The 20008-nt window shown below is 35.7% G+C and overlaps 1 protein-coding gene across 2 annotated transcripts in view; it reads left to right on the top strand.

Annotated features, from left to right (window-relative positions):
- Positions 1–19637, top strand: part of Wdr70 (WD repeat domain 70) — a 214400-nt gene extending 194763 nt beyond the window's left edge. For both annotated transcript variants that reach the window (XM_070041066.1, XM_070041067.1), the window contains 5 exons: positions 576–676; positions 3048–3127; positions 5053–5169; positions 7161–7323; positions 19433–19637. In XM_070041066.1, coding sequence (XP_069897167.1) covers positions 576–676; positions 3048–3127; positions 5053–5169; positions 7161–7323; positions 19433–19520 — 549 coding nt within the window. In that variant the 3' untranslated portion in view covers positions 19521–19637. The remainder of the gene's footprint in view (positions 1–575; positions 677–3047; positions 3128–5052; positions 5170–7160; positions 7324–19432) is intronic.
- Positions 19638–20008: the final 371 nt, after the last annotated feature.

The raw sequence follows: 20008 nt of genomic DNA on the forward strand, positions 1-20008 counted from the left end.
CTTTCTAATCTTTGTGCCTACTGTTTATCTTCTGCCATTGTCTTTCTATTTTTTTAATCTTAGAGCTATAATTAAGTGCCTACCAAAATGTGTTCTTTCTGAAAAACTTAATGAGACTTGGATCTTTGTAAACTAAAAACAATAACCATCTGTCTTCAGTCTACCATCCAGAGGGGACATATTGTGTGTGTAAGATCATGAAGCACTGAAATTTAACTCTGCTTTGGTAGTAAGCATAACTGGATACATGTATTCAGCATTCCACAATGCCAGCTTCACATGGTGACAGAGTTAGGCCACCTAACTATGTGGTTTTAGGGCTATCAGAACAAAAGGGCTCATACCTGGAAGAGAACATCTTTTCTATTTTGGTAGTTTCACAAGATAGTAAGTGATGGAATGGATCTCCAAGAGCACAGCATTTCTCTGTAGAAGAAAATGTCTGAAAAGTTACAGTGCTATTAGGATATGCATTTAATTTAGTATGCTAGTCAGTCATACAAGATATACTAAGAGGATTTTCCTCCCGTTTTTATTTGACTTCTTTAGTTAACTTTCATTCTTTTCCTTTTCAGAGTGTTGTCCGCTGCCTGTGGCATCCAAAGCTGAACCAGATTATGGTTGGAACTGGAAATGGATTGGCAAAAGTCTATTATGACCCCAACAAGAGTCAGAGGTATTTCAAAAGTATTGCATGTTTTAGATGGATGACAGCAACTGGGGAGAATAACTTTGTTTCACTCCTGCTTTTATTTATTTCCCCTTTGATGAGGATCCACCCTTTTAGAAAATGCAGCTGGCACAGAGTAAAGCCTCAAACTCCTGGTATTAAGCTTTAAAGAGGATTTAGATATCACCCTTGATCCACACTGAATTCAAAGTGAAAGTTTCCTGGGGATTTGCAGTTCTTCAGCTGAAATGTTGAGTGCAGAGGAGTGTGTGTGGTGAGGGGTAGTCCCACTCACTTTGCATACCACCCTAGACAGTGACATTAGTAGTGATGCATGTGAGAGATTAGCAAAGCAGGGAGCTAACCATTTATAGGAAATGACCATTTTGTTATCTTTCTTTTGGCCTAGCAGTTTCTGCTTTGAATGCAAAGCAAAGTTATCTATGCCAATTAATAAAGATAGTGCTCCCCTTAAGTCCCATTCTCACACAAATATTAAACCTAAGCATACCAGTGTATTTCCAGAGTCTGGAGACGTCATGAGAGACTCAGACTCACTCAGTTCCTCAGTTTGTGTGTGTGTTTGTGTGTGTGTGGGGGGGGGAGGGTGGATATGTATACACCCACACACATGTGCACGCATGTACTGGTCCTGGGGGCTTGAACTCAGGGATTGGGTACTATCCCTGAGCTTTTTTGCTTAAGGCTAGCACTCTATCATTTGAGTCACAGCAGCTCCACTTCTGGCTTTTTGGTGGTTAATTGGAGATAAGAGTCTCAAGGACTTTCCTGCTCCTGCTTACTTTGAATCCTCAGATCTCAGCCTTCTGAGTAGTTTGGATTAAAGGCATGAGCCACCAGGACTTAGCCAGTTATTTGTTTGGGGGGGGGGGGGGGGAAGACAGACATGTATTATCATTCCAAAATGGATGATTAGCTTCTTAAGATGCAGTGAGTAAAAAAATCAGATGTTAAATTCACTGGACTTCCCTATAAACCTGATCCAAAACATCATATCATATACCATCTTCTATGAATAAGTTTTCACTAACCATAATTTTGTTCTAAATATAAGCAGATATCTCTTCTCTGCCTTGGTTCCTAGCTTTTGGTAGAATTGGAACCACTGTACTATAAGAAGGAGTTCTATATAACAACTTTAAAATAGAGATAGGATTTTGTTTATTAACAAAGAACTTAAAATGCTAATGAATTAATATGAAAGGGAGTTTACTTCACTTTAGCCTTGTTAAGCACACCTTTCAAAGGGTGTTACCTTTATATGGAATCTAAGATTTTTTTAAATACTTGCTTCTCTCTACTCCCTACCCTCCATACTAGGGACTTTTTTTGTCAATCATGGGGCTTGAACTCTGGACCTGAGCACTGTCCCTCAGCCCTCAGCATTTCAGCTCTAGGCTAGTGCTCTACCACTTGAACTACAGCACCACTTCCAGTTTTCTGATGGTTTATTAGAGATAAGAGTTTTATGGCCTTTCCTGCCCAGGCTGGCTTTGAACCATGATCCTCAGGTCTCAGCCTCCTGAGTAGCTAGGATTTCAGGTGTGAGTTATTTTTGAAGAAGGATTTTGCTTTATGTTCAGGCCTGCCTAAGCTGTAGTCTTCCCACTTTATACTGCCCAGTGCTGCTGGGGATGATAACATGCACTATGTCCAGCCACTGGTTGAGAAGAGTGTCATGAACTTTTTTTTGCCTGGGCTGCTTCAAACTGTGATTTTCCCCCCCTCCCAAGTATTCACTTAAGTAGCTAGGATTACAGGTAGCTCTACTATGCTTGGCTTATATTTGCTTCTTCTGAACAGGATAGCTCAGCATTGCTAAGAAGAGGTAGAATACTCTAAGCACACTCGGTTAATTCTAGGTTTGTCGTCTGTAGCTCCTAGGCAGTGGTGCTATGTTCATTCCAGACATTTTTATTATTGTATTTAATATGTGGACATAGATCATTTGTAGAGTATGCTATTCAGGTTGCTTTTTATCTGTTTTATCTAAAACATAAGCTGAAATTTGAATCTATAACCTTTAAGGTAAAAAGCTAATTATGTTAATATTTATGTTAATATGTTAAAATGTTTAAGTACATTTTTTTTCTCAAGAAAAATTGTGTCCTAATGCCCTGTAACCTACTTTCCTGTCTCTTACTTGGTAGTAATCATTTACTGGACAGATTTGGATTTCTTTAAGTTTAATAATACCTTATCACCAAGACCCTATCTGATGCTATCAGAAAGTCAAGTCCTTGACTTGACCAGATGGTGTGCACAGAGTATGTTTCCAAAAGTATCTGATGCTTTTGATGTAGATTTTCTGTTCCTAAAACAAACTTTAGAAAATAATTTCTTTTTCCTCCTTTAGGGGAGCAAAATTATGTGTGGTTAAAACTCAGCGGAAAGCAAAACAAGCTGAGACTCTAACCCAGGACTACATCATCACTCGTAAGTAGTTATCATGCCTCTCAGTATCATAGTGTGTTGTCTTTGCTAACGTGTTGATTGCTTGATTCTTCCAATTGAAGGTATGTATTACAAAATCCCAATTATGTGGAAATGAGTACAGTCATGTGACAGCTATCCTTAAGCATCTGTGGCTCATCAAGGTGAGCAGACTGTTCCATGTAATTTTCAATGCATTCTTCAACAGCCTATTGCAGCTGAATGCATTACCTTATAGCAGCCTTTTAAAGAATAATAGCCTGTTCTCTGAACAAACAAGAGTGCTGATCTTGGAATGACGTGGCTTTGTCCATGAATGGCACATGAACTAGTAGTAGGATGTTAAAGAACTGAAACTTACATGCAAAGTGAGGAGATTAAATGAAGGGTCTCCTCCATGTCCTCCACATGTGACCATGTGGTACCATTCTGGTGGTATTCGTATATAAAATTAACTGCCTGAGGTCTGAGCAGAAAGTTTACCATGGCAGATCAGCTTCTTTCAGGTCTGTCACTTATGGAATCTCATTAATCTTGCAGATCTTTGTTCCTAAAGCCATGGCTTCAGATCTGTAACAGGTGATGACTAGGAAGGAAATCTTGGATGAGACTGATTGGTATTGGTGGACAGACTTGTGGACTTTACCACTATCTCAGTTTAAGGCCCAGGGGGCGCTATATTGCTGCATTTCTCTCTGGTGGTGGGTCTCATGTGAGACCAAATCTCTTGGACCTTATGATCAGTCAGGAGATCCCATGACACTTTTTGCAAGAGTAGAAGTGTTAAAGTCGGTGTCATAACCAGTCTAGCTCATGTAATTACACGCGGCCTACTTAAATTCCTCTAGTCGTTTGAAGTGAAAAGCTATTTTTCCCCTTCCTAAAAATACTGTGTGTTGTGTTGCCTGACAGAATGACGGGCAGTTGTGTTTTCAGCTCCCCTGACTCAAGGCAGGCATGTTTTACTGTGAGTGATATGGTCAGGTCTCTGTTGGCAAGAGGGGCAAATGGCAGAAGGAGATACTGAAAGAATTTTTGAGGTTTTACATACATTTCATATTATGAATTACCTTTAAAAATTTATATTCTTTCCCTTGGCCCTATGGAAAAGCTTACTCTTCTAAAACAGACTTTAGTCTGTGTGTAAGGGTCAAAGGTAAATATTCTAATAATTTTTTTGAGGTCAAGGAAAAGATACTTTACCAGTGACCTCCTTCATAGATTACAGTTTTCCTTCTGAATTCTTGCATTCTTTTATATTCTCAAATTTAATTCTGACATTTAGTAAACAACCAAAAAAATGAACAAAAGTGACTCTGATTTTTATCCTTTTGTAAAAAGAGGGGAAAGGGCCCCATCTAGTCCCTATGCCAGGAGATTCAGGCACCCCTGCATTCATGGCAACCTTTATCCCAGTTCCAGTGGGATAAGTGCTCCTCCCTTCCGGTTACTCAGTGTTGTCAACTCCTCCTGAGAGGTGGTCACATTTCAGAAACGTGTGAAGTGATTCCAGTGTTTATGAGGCATCTGAGGAAACTTCAGGGCTGACAGGCAAGCTGTTGGCATTACCCACATTTGGGTCCAGTGAAAAAAATAAGAGGCAGTTACATATTATGTTTCTTTTCAAAACCATAGAAATTAAGTTTTAATTACTAGCTCTGGTTTGGGAGATGGGGACCTTCATCAATGTTTCCATAACAGGGTTTCACAGTGTTTCCTAAGTGCCATTAGCTGCCTGCCCAAAGAGGTGAACAATGAATCTGGTATCAAACAAAAACAGTTAATTGGTTACAGTAAGACTGTCTTATTATTAGATGAAGACTGTCATTATGATTTCCATTTCATGTTCCAGTTAGTCATGCTTTAGCTATGTTTTTGGATGAAGGGTTATTATTATAATGAAATTTTTCAAATGTGTCTTCTTGCAGCTCATGCCTTGCCTATGTTCCGTGAGCCCCGCCAACGGAGCACGAGGAAGCAGCTGGAAAAGGACAGACTGGACCCCCTGAAGTCACACAAACCTGAGCCTCCTGTAGCAGGCCCAGGTGACTGTGATCTAGCTACTTACCTACAAAGGAGTGAGGGGTAGGGTGGGGTACTCAATACACAGATGGGAAGATTGGTGCTTCTGGAGATTGTACTGGGTAGTGCTTTTCAAATTTCTTTTTAGCACCAGAATGTTTTTCATAAAGACCTGATGCAGAATTACAGTATATAATACTGATAAAAATGGAGATACTGTGCTGAAGTAGGGAGGAGGCCTGATTTCTTTTCTGGTCAGTCTCCAACTTGAGCTCTGTAGGTAACCTCAGTGGAACTCTGGGACTCCTTGGAACCTAGTGTTAAAACCACTGCTCTCAAGATTGGTTTAATTTACAACATTGGGCATTTGACTGGGATCCAGACAAGATTACATTTCACATTTCACACAAGGCAGAAAGTAGCCATGATTTAGTTGTGTGTTGATAAAATAGAGCTGCCCATACCATTCACTAGAAGATAAATAAAGAGTTTTTAAAAAGGTAGGTGTCAGAAGGAATTGAGGTAACATTGGCTATAGTATAACCTACATTCACTAGAACTTGATTTTCTTTTATCATCTGTGTAACCATTTGTCTTAGGCTCCTGAGCCTTTTAGCTTATGGCTTGTTCATTTATCTCAGTATAAGCTCTAGATCTGCTTTTCTTTGCCATTTCAGTATTAAAAACTTTCTCTGCCATTAATCAAACTCCTCAATTTTTTTTTTTTTTTTTTTTTTTTTTTATTTTGGTCCGGTCGTGGGCCTGAACTCTGGCCTGGGCACTGTCCCTCAGCTCTTCAGCTCAAGGCTAGCGCTCTACTACTTGAGCCACAGCGCCACTTCCAGCTTTTTTTTTTTCTGCTTATGTGATGCTGAGGAATTGAACCCAGGGCCTCATGTATACAAAGCAAGCGCTCTACCACTGAGCCACCTTCCCAGCCCCCAAACTCCTAAATTATTTACTTACCTAGATTATTGCAAGTCCTTCTAAACTAGGTACCATATGTCAAGTCACTCCCTGTTCCCATCCCACCTCCATCATACACACAGCTTTAGTCCTTGGATCCTCTAGTTTTCGTGTTGCTACTGCCTCCACATCTGCATGTGCTTCCCACTCTATATTTGTATTTCCAGCTGGGAGTCAAGATTGCATACAGCCTGCCTGTTACCCTCGTTTATAACTTTTTTCTACTCCATCTTCTACGTTTACTGTAGGCGCACTCCTATCCACATACACTCAGCTTCCTTATGTCTACATTTTTGTACTTAACACTACTTTCTGAACCTTACTTCTGTCTTAACTCTACTTTCTGAACCTCTCTCAAATGGATCCATTGTTTTAAAAAAGACCCACCCAACTTTACCTCAGCTTCAGGGCTGTCTCATTCCTCTATGCTATAATAGTTACTGGCAGTTGATTCTTCCCTTTAGTTTTTTTCTTAATTTTATGAAATTAAAATTTCAATGTTATTTGGCTTTTCATGTGTTTATCTTTCTAAAAATTTAGACACTTGTAACTTCTTTTTGTATTTGAATTTGTTTTTGTATCTTTGTTTTGTTTTGTTTTGTTTTTTTGGGTCCGGTCGTGGGGCCTGAACTCTGGGCCTGGGTGCTGTCCCTCAGTTCTTCAGCTCAAGGCTAGTGCTCTACCACTTGAGCCACAGCACCACTTCCGGCTTTTTTCTTTTTGCTTATGTGGTGCTGAGGAATCGAACCCAGGGCCTCATGCATGCAAGGCAAGCGTTCTACCACTGAACCACCTTCCCAGCCCTGTTTTTGTATCTTTGAATTTCACAAATAAGACATGACAATTTTTCTGAAAATCTCTTCCTGCTTTAAAATTTTGGGGGAAGTTAAGACTTGGTGATTTCTTTGCGTCTATATACCTTACAGCTGACGGGTTGATGATTAGGTTTAGATTTATGTTCAGGTAAGTATAACATGCACAGATACAACTATGTATATCATGCTGATTCTATCTGATTTGCTTTTATTTTGTTTTTCTTTTGAATCAGGTCGAGGTGGCAGAGTTGGAACCCATGGAGGAACTCTGTCATCCTACATTGTGAAAAATATTGCTTTGGACAAGACTGATGACAGTAATCCTCGGGAAGCCATTTTGCGTCATGCCAAAGCAGCAGAGGACAACCCATATTGGGTTTCTCCAGCATATTCCAAGTAAGAAAATAGCTTTTGAAAATTAAAAAAAATAGGAATTGGTGGTGTAGTTCAGTGGTGGAGCATGCACTTAGTGTGCATGAGTGTCTGGTTTATTCTCCTATCTAAAAAACAATAATAAAAATTAGAAAAATCGTTATAGTTAATGAACTGAGAAGAACAAACAATGATACTTTATTCTGACTTACCCATTTCTTGTTTTATACTTGAACATGAAAAATGAGTTAGGAACTCATAGTCTTCAAACCCAAGCTTTTATATCTTAAGACTCTAAAATGGTAAAATTTCAAAATATGTTTGTTTCATTATGTGAAGTCTATTCTACATATGATTTTTTAAAATATCAGCATATTATCTTAGTGCAGGAAGGTTAAAAGCAAATGAAGAGAATAGCTTGTATGTCTCTTAAAAGGACTAGTATTTATATAGAGAACTGCATATGTAAGTAACTTCACAGTAGAGCTAGCCCCTTGGGTTCCCTTGGATAGCTTTACATGGATAATAGTGTATAATAGTTCTTAAAGCTGGTAAACCAGCCATATTTACACTAAAGAAATATTATTTGCAGTTTTTAAATTTTAAAGCTTTTTATTAGAAATAATTTTAGACTTAAAATTAAAAACAAATACAGAGACTAGGCACTGGTAGCTCATGCCAATGATTCTACTTACTGGGGAGATTAAGATCTGGAGGATCATAGTTCTAGGCTGGCCAGAGCAAAAAGTTCATGAGACCACCATCTCAACCAATAGCTAGACTCAGTGGAACAGTTATAGTCTATTCTTGTAGAAGGTTTTTAATATTTGAGAAATCTTGTTTAGAAATATGCTAAAGATTAGCTAAAGAAAGGAGAGAGAACAGAATTAGAGTTTAAAATTTGTTAAGCATGGCGAGCACCGTGTTGATGGCTAACTACTACAAATGTGTGTGTTTACACACAAAATAAATCATTGAGATATTACATTGAGCTGATAAATACATTGAGCTGATAAATGATAGCTATTAGCAGTGCATATTCTAAGCAAGCATCAGAATTCTAATTTACAGCTGAAGAAAATCAAGTACTAAGAATATAACTTTTAGAACCTGCTAGACAGCAATTTATTGCTGCCATCCACACCAGAAATCTAGCCTTGGAATTCCAGGTTATTGTTCTAACAACTGATAAGAAATTACCTTGACAAAGTATCAATTTCAACTTAAAAAACATATTTGAGTTCTTAAGTAATACATTTATGCTGGAAAATAATGTCCATAAATACTGAGGATAGACTAGAAATTAGAAAGCCTCCCTGTCACTTCACCCCATTTACTACTTAGAGATGCAAGTTCTTGAAATTCTCCAAGAGAATGCATGTCTAAATGTGTGAATGTGCACATAAAGCTATAGTAATAGTTCAAAGTCACAGGTATATATAACAATTCTTACAAGAACTGTTTGGTTTTTCTTCTTAGTACTTCTGGAGATTAGGTCAGATTTTTAAAATATATTTATTTTCCTTATATATTCCATTATGTGGATATAGTATACTTTCCTAAAACAGCAGCCTCTTGAAGGACAGTTACACTGCTTTCAATCTTTAGCTTTCATAAATAACACTGATATTAACGTATGTGGACATATGTATTTGTCCTGATACATAAAACTGGAAATAGAGTTGCTGTCAAAGGATATATGCATTTTAAATGTATTTGGATAATGCCAAATTTTCCTTGAGACATTTTTACCAACTTATCCAGTAAATCAGTGTCTTTTCCCCTCAGCCTTGCTAAGGTAATGTAGTAACTATATCTTTGCCAATCTGACAGGTGAAAATTTGTAACTCTTTAGTTCCTACTTGTTTTATAATTTTAAGCAACATTAAAATGTTAAAATCTTTTTTTTTCCCTGTAATTATTGCTTTTTGGCTTTTTCCTGTTGCCAGTTCATACTGATGGTAATACTTCTTTAAATAAAGAAGGTTAATATTTGTATGTTAGGCATTGTAAATATTTCTTCTAGTAGCTTTTTAAATTTTTACTTTGTTTATGGTATTTTGTTCCATGCGAAAAGTACTTTAATGTAGTCAGATTTATTTTTTTTTCCTTTTGGAGGTTTATGATTTTGTTTTAGTGAGAAAGGACCTATCATCCAAGATTAATATTTAAATTTTCCTGTCTTTCCATTTTATAGTTTCATGGTTTAATTTTTTAGAGTTAAATTTTTTATTCACCTGAAATTATTTTAGTAAAAGGAGTGAAGTAGAAGTAAGTATATTCATTATTACAAACTTGGTGTCCTGAAAAATAGAAACCAATTCTGTCATTATTCTGCAGGCCAGAATCTGAAATCTAGTTGTTAGCAGGACTACACTCTTTACAGAGTCTGTAAGGGCATATGTATTCCATGCTGCTTTTAACTTCTGGTGGTTGTCTAGTCTTTCGCCTAGTCCTCATATTGCATTCTCACTTGTATTGGCTCTTATAGGTGTGCTGGTGATTACCTTGAGGGCCTACCTGAGAAAACCTAGTAAAATTTTAACCACATGTACACGTTCTTTCCCCAAATACCATAGTGTTTGTTCACAGGTTCTAGGGACTTGTATTTGGATATATTTATCTATTCTACCAAAATAGAGTTCCACTTTAATTTTTTTCTAGTTGTTTGACTTTTGGTCAATGTAATTTTCTTCACTGAATTGAAACAATGCCTTTATTTTACACACATATACTGTCATATGAATTGTTTCAGTTTCCAGGCTCTTTGTTTTGTAATTCAAGTACCAGAAGCAGTTTTCATTATTGTAATGAAAACTCATGATTATTCTTATTAAGACCTTCCTATCTATTCTTGCAGATTTCCATGATTTTAAATTATCTGATTTTAAATTATTCTCCCCCTACCCCCAAATAAAACCCAACAATTATTGCTAATAGTGGAACTGAATTTTGTGTATCTATTAATTTAGATAGGATTTTGTAATAGTGATCCTTTCAAACCAAGGAAAAGATATATCTTCATATTTATCTGTCACTATATTCTTAAATAGTATTATAAGGTTGTTTTTAGAAATATATTTCCTTTAAGTTTATTCTTACTGCTTTTTTACTTTTTTGCTATGTTATATATCCTTTGGATATAGAAATACCATGTGCCTATATATATGTATATAAGTATATGCCTATATATATTTATATGTATTAGTTTTATATCTATGTATTTATTATATTTGCTTATTAATTTAAATTATCTTACTCAAATTTTTGAGACTTCCAGGTAGAAAATTATATGTCAACAATGTCTACCTTCTGTATTCCATGTGTTACACCAAATATTTCTTTTTCATATTTATTTACATTCACTAGGCAAAAACCATAGTGAATTATGTTGATGAGAGTGCATTTTTCTCATTTTAACTGTAAGTAGGAGGGATTCTATTTAAGCCTTATGAAATTAACATTTTTGTAAGAAAAGTCAAATAGCAGTTTCATTCTGTTTAATCATATTTCCTCATAAAACATTAGGTAACTTTGAAAATATACATACAAGAATTAAGGAATAATCATCTCTTTTTGTTATGTTTATTCACCAAAGATTTACTGAGCACTACTATTGTCAGCTTCTGTTCTAGAGATAGGTATATAACCATTATTATGGAACTTGAGTTCTAGTAAGACAGAGGAAGAAAATATCCAAATCCTTAAACATTTGATGATAGTGCTAAAAGGAAAACTTAGGATATTTTAGATAGGGTGGTCAGAATAAAATGTTTGCTAAAGTGCTCATAGTGAAGTGAAGAAGAAAATACGGAGACACCTGGGAAGAACACCCCATTCAGCACAGCACCCCACACAGAGAAACACTCTGCAAAGGCTAGGACCACTCAATTTTGTCATGTTACATTTATCACATTGCTAACTAAATTCATGGCTCTCTGTTTGTTGTTCAGTTTGTTAGCCAAGGTTGCAGGGCTATATCTCCTGTGTTCACCTGCTAGAGTATACTGTTTACTGCCAGTGGTGAAGTGTTTGAAGGGAAGCTAATATTTAAAAGGCTCTTTTCGTAAAGGTCACTGTAATTGAGAATGTGTATCTGTCTGGTTGTTTTTCTTCACTGCAATTGACTTCTGTCAGTGATGAAATGAAGATTTATTTGCTATATCTTGCTTTAACTTAGAAAAGCACAATTAGACATTCCATAAATCTGCTACCTATCCATGATATATACTCATTTATGATCGCCTGTGATAATCATGAAGAGCTTTTGAACACTTTACATATGTCAGTTGAATGTTCAAGTTTCAGTCAGTCCTGATACTGGCAAAGTAATCACCATGCAAGTTTCAAACACAGCAGATCATAGAGGTGTCTTGTTCAGCCACGCATAGGCAGATTTGGTTACAGATTCTTGTTAAAAGATGCTGCTGGGGAGGAGAAAGTTGCTGGCTGGGTAGTGGGCAGGATGTAGATCTTGAATGCTATTAGCTTACATATCAGACAGGGATAGATGTGTGTGGGAGCCTGGGACCCAGCCAGCAGCCTGCCAGGCTGACAGCTCTGTCAACTATGGCCACTTTTCTTGCCAAATAAAGCTACCATTATTGCTGATTCAGTCAATTTAATTTCTAGTGTGCATGTCTTATACGATACAGGCTATGTGGATGTATGTATGGTTATATATATATATTAAAGTATTCTCATCAATAAATAAAAATCAGGTTACATTCATAGGCAGCATCTAAAGTTATTTTGTGATCAAGTAAAGATTTATATATTATTTATGTCAAGAAGAGGCATAAACCCTCAGAAAGAAAAATACCTTTTTCTCCCCCTTCGTTACATTTAGGTGATTGTTACTGTCCACCATATTCTTGTGTAGAGGCCAGTGTTTCTCAGAGTTGTTGCTATTTAGGGGAGAGGATTAAAAAATGTAGATTTTTAGGCTTCACTCCAGACCAACTCGGTGGGATTTGGCTGGGAATCAGCATTTTAAGAAACACCCCCAAGTGATTATTTTGCACACTCACATTTGGTAATAATAGAAAAGTCATTATTTAAAATAAACCACAAATGATTTCTCTGTAAGAAAATTTACACAGACTAGGCGATTTCAATTATAGAGATTCACAGTAAATTATTTCCATAACAGAAGAATTTACTTCAGTACTTAAAAAATAACAAATTGCAATGTTGTAGTTAACATATGAAATTTTTTATCAATTATATCACCCATATAACTTTTGAAAAATGAATAGATTATATGACGTGAAGAATGCTTCAAATTAAAACAAGCTTCATAATAATAATGACACCTTTATTGTACTTTTGCTATGGCAGGCTTGTTGAAAAACTTCATATATATTATTTATGTAATCTTCACAATAGCTCTATGAGTAAGTTTTATTGCCTTCAGTTTACATATAAGGAAACTGAAGCTTATAATTGACCAATAAATTACTTATAAATAGTAAGTAGCAGAATTAGGATTTAAATTCAGGCAGTCTCTCTTCAAAATTGGGCTTCTGGGTAGTCTAGTTTTTGCTTATTGCAATGTAACTAGTAATAGTTATTAGAAAAATTGAGTAACAGTGAAGTGAAAAAGATGATTTTGTGAGCTTACATGGCTTATCAGGGAGGAACATTAGACTGAGAGTCACAAGTCCTGAGTTTGGTTCTAGTCTGTCATGGCTTGATGAGGTCTCTTAACCTCACTAAGTCTCTTTTCCTAATACATGAAGTAACAGGTTGAGACTGTGAAAGCCAGTGTCTAGCTTTCATAAACACTTACTTAGAAATTGTGGTACATATAGGTTTTATAAATGAGAAGACTTTGATGAATCCTGGCTTATTTCTAGCTTCTATGTTCTTGAAAGGTTTTATCATTGAAATTTATTGGCTCACTGATACTAAGGTAGCTCACAGTGATCTTCTAAGATTCTTTCTGGTTTTCCTTTCCTTTCTTTCCTTTGTATTTTGCTCCCACAATTTTCACAGGTTTCACATGTCCATTTGTTTGTCTCACCCAGTCTCTGAGCTCTCACACTGTTATTACTTAGCACACCCCATTTATGAGTCTAAGGTGTGCTTACTTTTTTTAAATGTTGTATATTCATTGCCTGAAGAAAATAATTTATCTAGAAACATCTTGTTGCTTCTCATCTTATGTGACTCTAATATTAAAAGTAAAACATCTTTGATTAACTTTTCACTAAAAAAAAGGAATAATTTCAAATAAAATCTTTTGGTCAAGCCTTTAATCTTAATAATTCTACAATTGTGGTGACTGGGTCAGAGTTCATCTAGGCCATGTTCATTCTAAAGGTTAACAAGTGTGTCTGATTGCCAAGTCGTTGCCATAATTAACTTTGGCTTTGAGGTTTTCCTTCATAATAAACAGTGGGATCTGAGCCAAAAAAAAAAAAAAGAGAAAGAAAGAAAAAAAAAAAGACCTGTGGTTTATACTCACATACTGATGATTAAATAATATAAGTGATTTCCCCTCATACTTATTCAACAGTCCAGGGCCTGGCTTTATGCTTGTTGCATGAATCATAGCACTCAAGATATAAAAGAATGTGACTGTGGACTTTACATTGTAGCTCAAAACATTTTGATGACTCCTACTTGAGTACTAGAATGCATAGGCGAGGGCTCGGCCAAAAGAGAAAAGAGTCCTGCAGCACTTAGTCTCTCGCTAAACAATGAACCCAAAAATGCCCTTTTAGAAGATTGCAGAGGAAATCTTTACTCACACTTGACACAAACTTCCTCTGAGTGGAAATACTGAAGGTAGGATTTAGTTTCTATTGGATTCCTATAATTTTGTCTGTAGCACACAGTTGCTGGAAAAGGCCTACTTTGTACAGTTAACTTTGGAAATCAGCTTCTTGTAATACGTGTGTGTGTGTGTGTGTGTGTGTGTGTGTGTGTGTGTGTGTGTATGTGTGTGTGTGTGTGTGTGTGTGTGTGTATGTCTTGGCCTCCTCTGGTTAGTTTATTTAATAAGTTGGCAGCAATGAGTATGTTGAAATCAAATCTACTCTTCTTGATGATAAACAAGTTGACATACATAGTCAAATAAAAAATGTTTAAGTTAATCCAACTAGAAAATGAAAGTTCTATATCAACTCTTTGTAAGTTCAAGCTTTAGATTAACACTTATAAAAATGAGTGTGTGCCATAAACCACTAAAAGAAGGAGTGTGGCTAGAACCGACTTTAATAAAATGAGATGCTTTATTGACTGTTCATTGGGTTGAAGAGCATGCATAGTGATTATATGTGTGGCTGAATGTGATGTCTTATCTCTATTTCCTTCTAGTAAGTCCCTGTATAAGATTTTTGTTTGGTTTGTTCTACTTTCTTGTACAAGTGCCCAATAGAATCTATATTAAGATCAGTGTACAAAATTCATTTAATCAACTTAGGAGGGAACACAGATTTAATTCATTTACAAGTTGTTGGTTTTTTGTTTCTTCTTGGCTTTAAAAGTAAGAATTTGTAGAAAAACTTGAGATTTTCAAATTTACTAATATTTTTTCTTTTTGTATGTATATTTTGCTTATGCTTGACATGGTTGATTTGTTATTATAGTAATAATTTTCTATGCACAGGCAAATTAAGCCATTCCCAAGAGAAGAAACCTCCTAATTCTATTCTTAACCTTGCTAGAGATTGCCTAATCATAGCTGTACCACATTGTCTTGGTAAAGTGGTGACTAAAGAAACCCATTTGGAATGCTCATGTCATGAATTGAGTTTTAGAAATCTTTCTCCAGCATAAATTTCCAAGTATTTTCAAAAGACCAACTGCTGGAAATAAAAGATAAAAATTGCTGAAAAGAAAGAAAAGTAACAAACTTTGAGGCTGTAAGCTACTATGCTTCTATAAAACAGTGACATTAGTGTTCAAAATGCTACATAAGGTTGAAAAATCTTTTTTAAAAAATTTACTATTTAAGGAAGTGGCGCTGTGGCTCAAGCGGTAGAGCACTCTCCTTGAGCTGAAGAGCACAGGGACAGAAACTAAGCCCAGAGTTCAAGCCCCACGACCGACAAAAAGAAGAACAAACAAACAAAAAACAACTAAAAAATTTACTGTTTATTCAGCAAATAATATATAGCTGTATTGAAGATTCTTAACTATGCTCTAAGAATATTGGTTTGGAGGGCAGGATGAATAGCAATGAAAGAAATTTTTTCTCTAGGCCATACATTTTATCACCTCACTCTGAAGAATTAGAGATCACTATATAAGGGACAGTCCTGAGAATAAAATCCTTTACCAAGTCTTCAGTAGTGTAACTTCATACCTGATCATCTTCTCCTGGTAGATAACTATTTTCCCACAGTTGAGAAGCTAATCATATCTTTAGATTCAAAAGACAAGTGTCTTATCTACACTTTATTTCAGATAGTGCTCCGGTATTCTTTTTTTCAATCTGGAGAAGGAATGGGCTTCTTTTTAAATACTGTCCACTATGGTCCACCAACAAATGCTGATGAGGCAAATATAGGAAGGCAAAGTAAGCACTTAGGAAATTTTATAACAGTTTGATGAATCTGTTTAATAAAATAATTTATTTGTAGTTGCTTTATTAATTTTTTCTAGAAATATAGTATTTGTCTGTGATGGATTGGATACAAAAACAAAGGCCATTGTTTGAAAAGTACCATGGTATACAAGTGCCAAAGTACATCTTTTGGGTTCACAAAGAGGATTCATTCCTTTCTACTTCCATTAACTAACTCTTACCCTCTCTACCCAGACATGGGCAAACACCAGTCTATATTCTATCTCTATGAATCTGGATACTACTCTGTGAACCTAATTGTATAGTGTTTTTCTTTTTGTGACTTATTTCACTCAGTACAATGTCATTGTATTGCAGCCAGGCATGGTGACTCTTGCCTTGTAATCCAAGCTCTTTGAGAGGTAGAGATCAGGAGGATCATATTTAAGGCCAGACGAAGCAAGAAGTTCATGAGACACCATTTCAACCAATAAAAGCTGGGCTTGGTAGCATGTGCATATCATCCTAGCAATGGGAGAAGTGTAAATAGGAGGATCTCATTCCAGGCAATTCCAGTCATAAACATGAAAGAAAGAAAGAAACAAACAAACAAAAACAAAGCATAAAAAGGGCTGGGGTATGTGGCTCCCATTGTACAGCTCCTTCTTAGCAAGAATAAGGCTCTGAGTTTAACCCCTACTACTCCCCATCCCCCTCAAAACAGAAAAATAATTCACTACGTTGCAGCATGTTAGAGTGTTAGCCCTTTTCAGGATGAATAGTATTCCATTTATGTGTTTACTACATTTTGTTTAGCCATTTGTCAGTGAGCGTTTAGGCTGATCCTATCTTGACTGTTATGAATAGAACTGCTATGAACATGGGTGTTGTACTTACAGTTCTTTGGGTATGTACCTAGAAGTAGAATTGCTGGATTACAAGGTACCAATATTGGTATTCTGAAGTTTATTTTACCTTTCTGTCAAGCATGTGCAGTGATACAGTTTCTCTACATTCTGGCCACTCTTTCGATTGTAGCTGTCCTAATGGGTTGAAGGATAGGAAGTTTTTTTTCCACAGCTTTATTTTTAAATTATATTGAATTGTTTTAATTAGTTGTACAAAGGAGTTACTATACAACATATCAGATTTTAAGTACAGTGCATCAAAATTGATAATCACCTCTCTCATCATTCTTGCTCATTCCTTCAACCCCACCCTTCAGTTTTCCTAGTTTTTATAGGATATGCACTGAATATTATTAACTGCATGGCTGTCACTTCTGCCCATTCATTTGTCAATATCTGACAGTTTAGTTCTGCATTTTCTTAATGATTAATGATGTTGAGAGTCTTTTTATGTAGTTATTTTTGGAGAAATGTCTATTTGGGTCCTTTGCCCATTTCTTCATGGGGTAATTTAGCAAAATTGATCTTGTAGTTCTTTATAGATATTAGGCCTTTATTAGATCTGTGATTTGCAAACATTTTCTCCTATTCCATAAATGGCTTTTTCACTCTGTTGATTGTATCTTTTGATGCATAGAAATTTAAATTTTTTATATTCTCAAATTTATCTTTTTGTTGTTATTTGTGCTTTTGATGTCATACCCAAATATTAAGGCACAATTTACATTTTTTGAAGTATAAAATGCACATATTTCAGGTTTTAACAAATGCATACACCTATGTAATCACCTCTTTAATCAAGAATATGGAGTATTGCCATTCCACTGAAACATTGCCTTGTGCCTCTCTGTAATAGTTACCCTTCACATTGGTGGCAAAGTAGTTCCATTGATTCTGTGCTTTCTTATGTTAGCCACCAACCTGCTACAAATACTTTTAGAAATAGGTAGAATATTTAAAATAACACCTTAAATGAAATGAAATACTCCCTTTCTAATCCTAAGATTTTCTTCCTATTATCTGCCACTCAGGCATATATACCTATATATGAAAGCATTGTAATTTCTCAATATTTAACTCTCATTATGCATTTAACTCTAGTGAGCTTATATCTTATGAAACAGTCACGTATCCTTAGAACATTATTTCTATAACCCCCACCCCCCCAAACACATATACTTCAGAGGATGTTTAAAAGCCAAATCTGTTCTTATATAGATGTGTCTATAGTTTCGTGATCATAACAAGCACCACTTGCTTTGTTGTGGCCCTGCTTTCTAAAAGTAATTCAACAACTCAGGGCCTATGAAAATCTCCAACTGCTTTTTGAAATGTTAGGGCTATGACCTGTTCATATGTGTCATAACAGTGTCTTGAAGTGACAAGTTTTACCAACTGGATTATATTTGGGGACAGCTTGGGCTCTAGGTAGTTGTATGAGGTAACTGGACAGACAGGAATTGTGACGACTTATGCCCAAAGAATTATAGAACATGACTCATGTCAGGTAACATCAGCGTAAGTTGTGGATGCTTCATTCTTCCTCCCCAGGATACAAAAAGAAACAGTCAGAGATAAAGTTTTAACCCTTCTTTCATTTGCCAAATAAATGGAATTATTGTTGTATCATCACCATTTTTGCCATTCTGGAATTAACCATAATGTTAAAAATTGAACTCTAGATAAAGATGTAATCCAAAGTATGGCATATAACCTTTAGCTATTATGCTTAAATATATCTTTATAATATGATAGAATTTTGTTAAGAAGGAAATCACCAGTAGCTTCACAAAAAGGAACCTTTTGACGTTCTTGGAATTGTTTTCTATCTGAATGGTATAAAATGCATATCATTGAATCTGGTGTGCATACCAAGTATAGAAAGTCCTCATACAGGGTGGGGAAGGTGGCTCAGTGGTAGAGCGCTTGCCTTGCATGCATGAGGCCCTTGGTTCGATTCCTCAGCACCACATAAGCCAAAAAGAAAAAAAAGCCGGAAGTGGCTCTGTGGCTCAAGTGGTAGAGGACTTGCCTTGAGCTGAAGAGCTGAGGGACAGCGCCCAGGCCCAGAGTTCAGGCCCCACGACCGGACCCCAAAAAAAAAAAAGTCCTCATACAAAAATTGATGTAGTAAGCAATATTTTAGCAATAATAGTGTATGGCAATATCAATGCCATGTTCAATAATGTCCCCAAATGTGCTTGGCAATTCGGGGCATTAATCTGAGTTTGGAAGTCAAAATTGTTCATTTTCTTTGTTTTTAATTTTGTTACTGGCTCAAATAAAATAATATTAGTTAAGAAAACTATGAAAATTCTGTCATTTGTATGCACCACAATCATATGTTTTTGGGCTACTTAAATCTAGGATAACTAAGAAAACTACAAATAAAATAGATTCTTGCTTGGTGACTATGATTTGTCCTTTATATAATTTGTCCTGGTTACAATGTGTGAAATTTCATTGATTTTTTTAATTTGTTCCTTGAAACTTGAATTTGTTGTTTTACTTAAAGAAAGGATTTACCTTCAAAAGGAAGTTTGATTCTTTTCCTGAATATAATTAAATATCATTATCCTTTTCTTTGCTAGAAGGTTAACAATTTGTTTTTAATAACTTAGAAATAATTTCAAGACTTGCTGTCATTGATGAAAGATTCAAAGCCTAATATGATAAACACTTATGTTTTTCTCTTTCAACTTTTGTTTAGGACTCAGCCCAAAACCATGTTTGCCCAAGTTGAATCTGATGATGAGGAAGCAAAGAATGAACCAGAATGGAAAAAACGTAAAATTTGAAGGATCTTTTTTGAGAGCTGTTTTCATGAGGGGGAGGAGATATGGGACAGGATCATTATTTTGTTTTCTTTTGTTGTTGTTATTGTTTTTGCTTATGAAATAAAAAACTTTTATGAATAGTGTTTGTTCTTCTCATTCCAAAGATTGGTAGCTATCATACATGATGATTGTGCTTGCATTTTCTTACTTACCATTATAAACTATGTTATAAATAAACAAGAACCAGATTCTTAGCCTTTTCCAAAATAGTTTAGTTACTTGGAGACTATTTGACAATTACTGATCCTGTACAGATTCTCATGATCTTAGCAGGGAAAATGTACATTGAAATGTACATCTGTCTTGAGCAATTCTAGGAACATATCATAGGAATAGAGATCAAAAAGTTGACTATTTCTGTGTAATGTCACAACAGTGTTTAAATGACTGTAAATAATTACAGCTGAGTTCAAACTAAAAGCATTTCTATACTAAGAATAGAGAGTATG

Source organism: Dipodomys merriami, unplaced genomic scaffold (genome assembly GCF_024711535.1).
Source record: "Dipodomys merriami isolate MVZ:Mamm:240054 unplaced genomic scaffold, mDipMer1.0.p SCAF_30, whole genome shotgun sequence".
Taxonomy (NCBI): Eukaryota; Metazoa; Chordata; class Mammalia; order Rodentia; family Heteromyidae; genus Dipodomys; species Dipodomys merriami.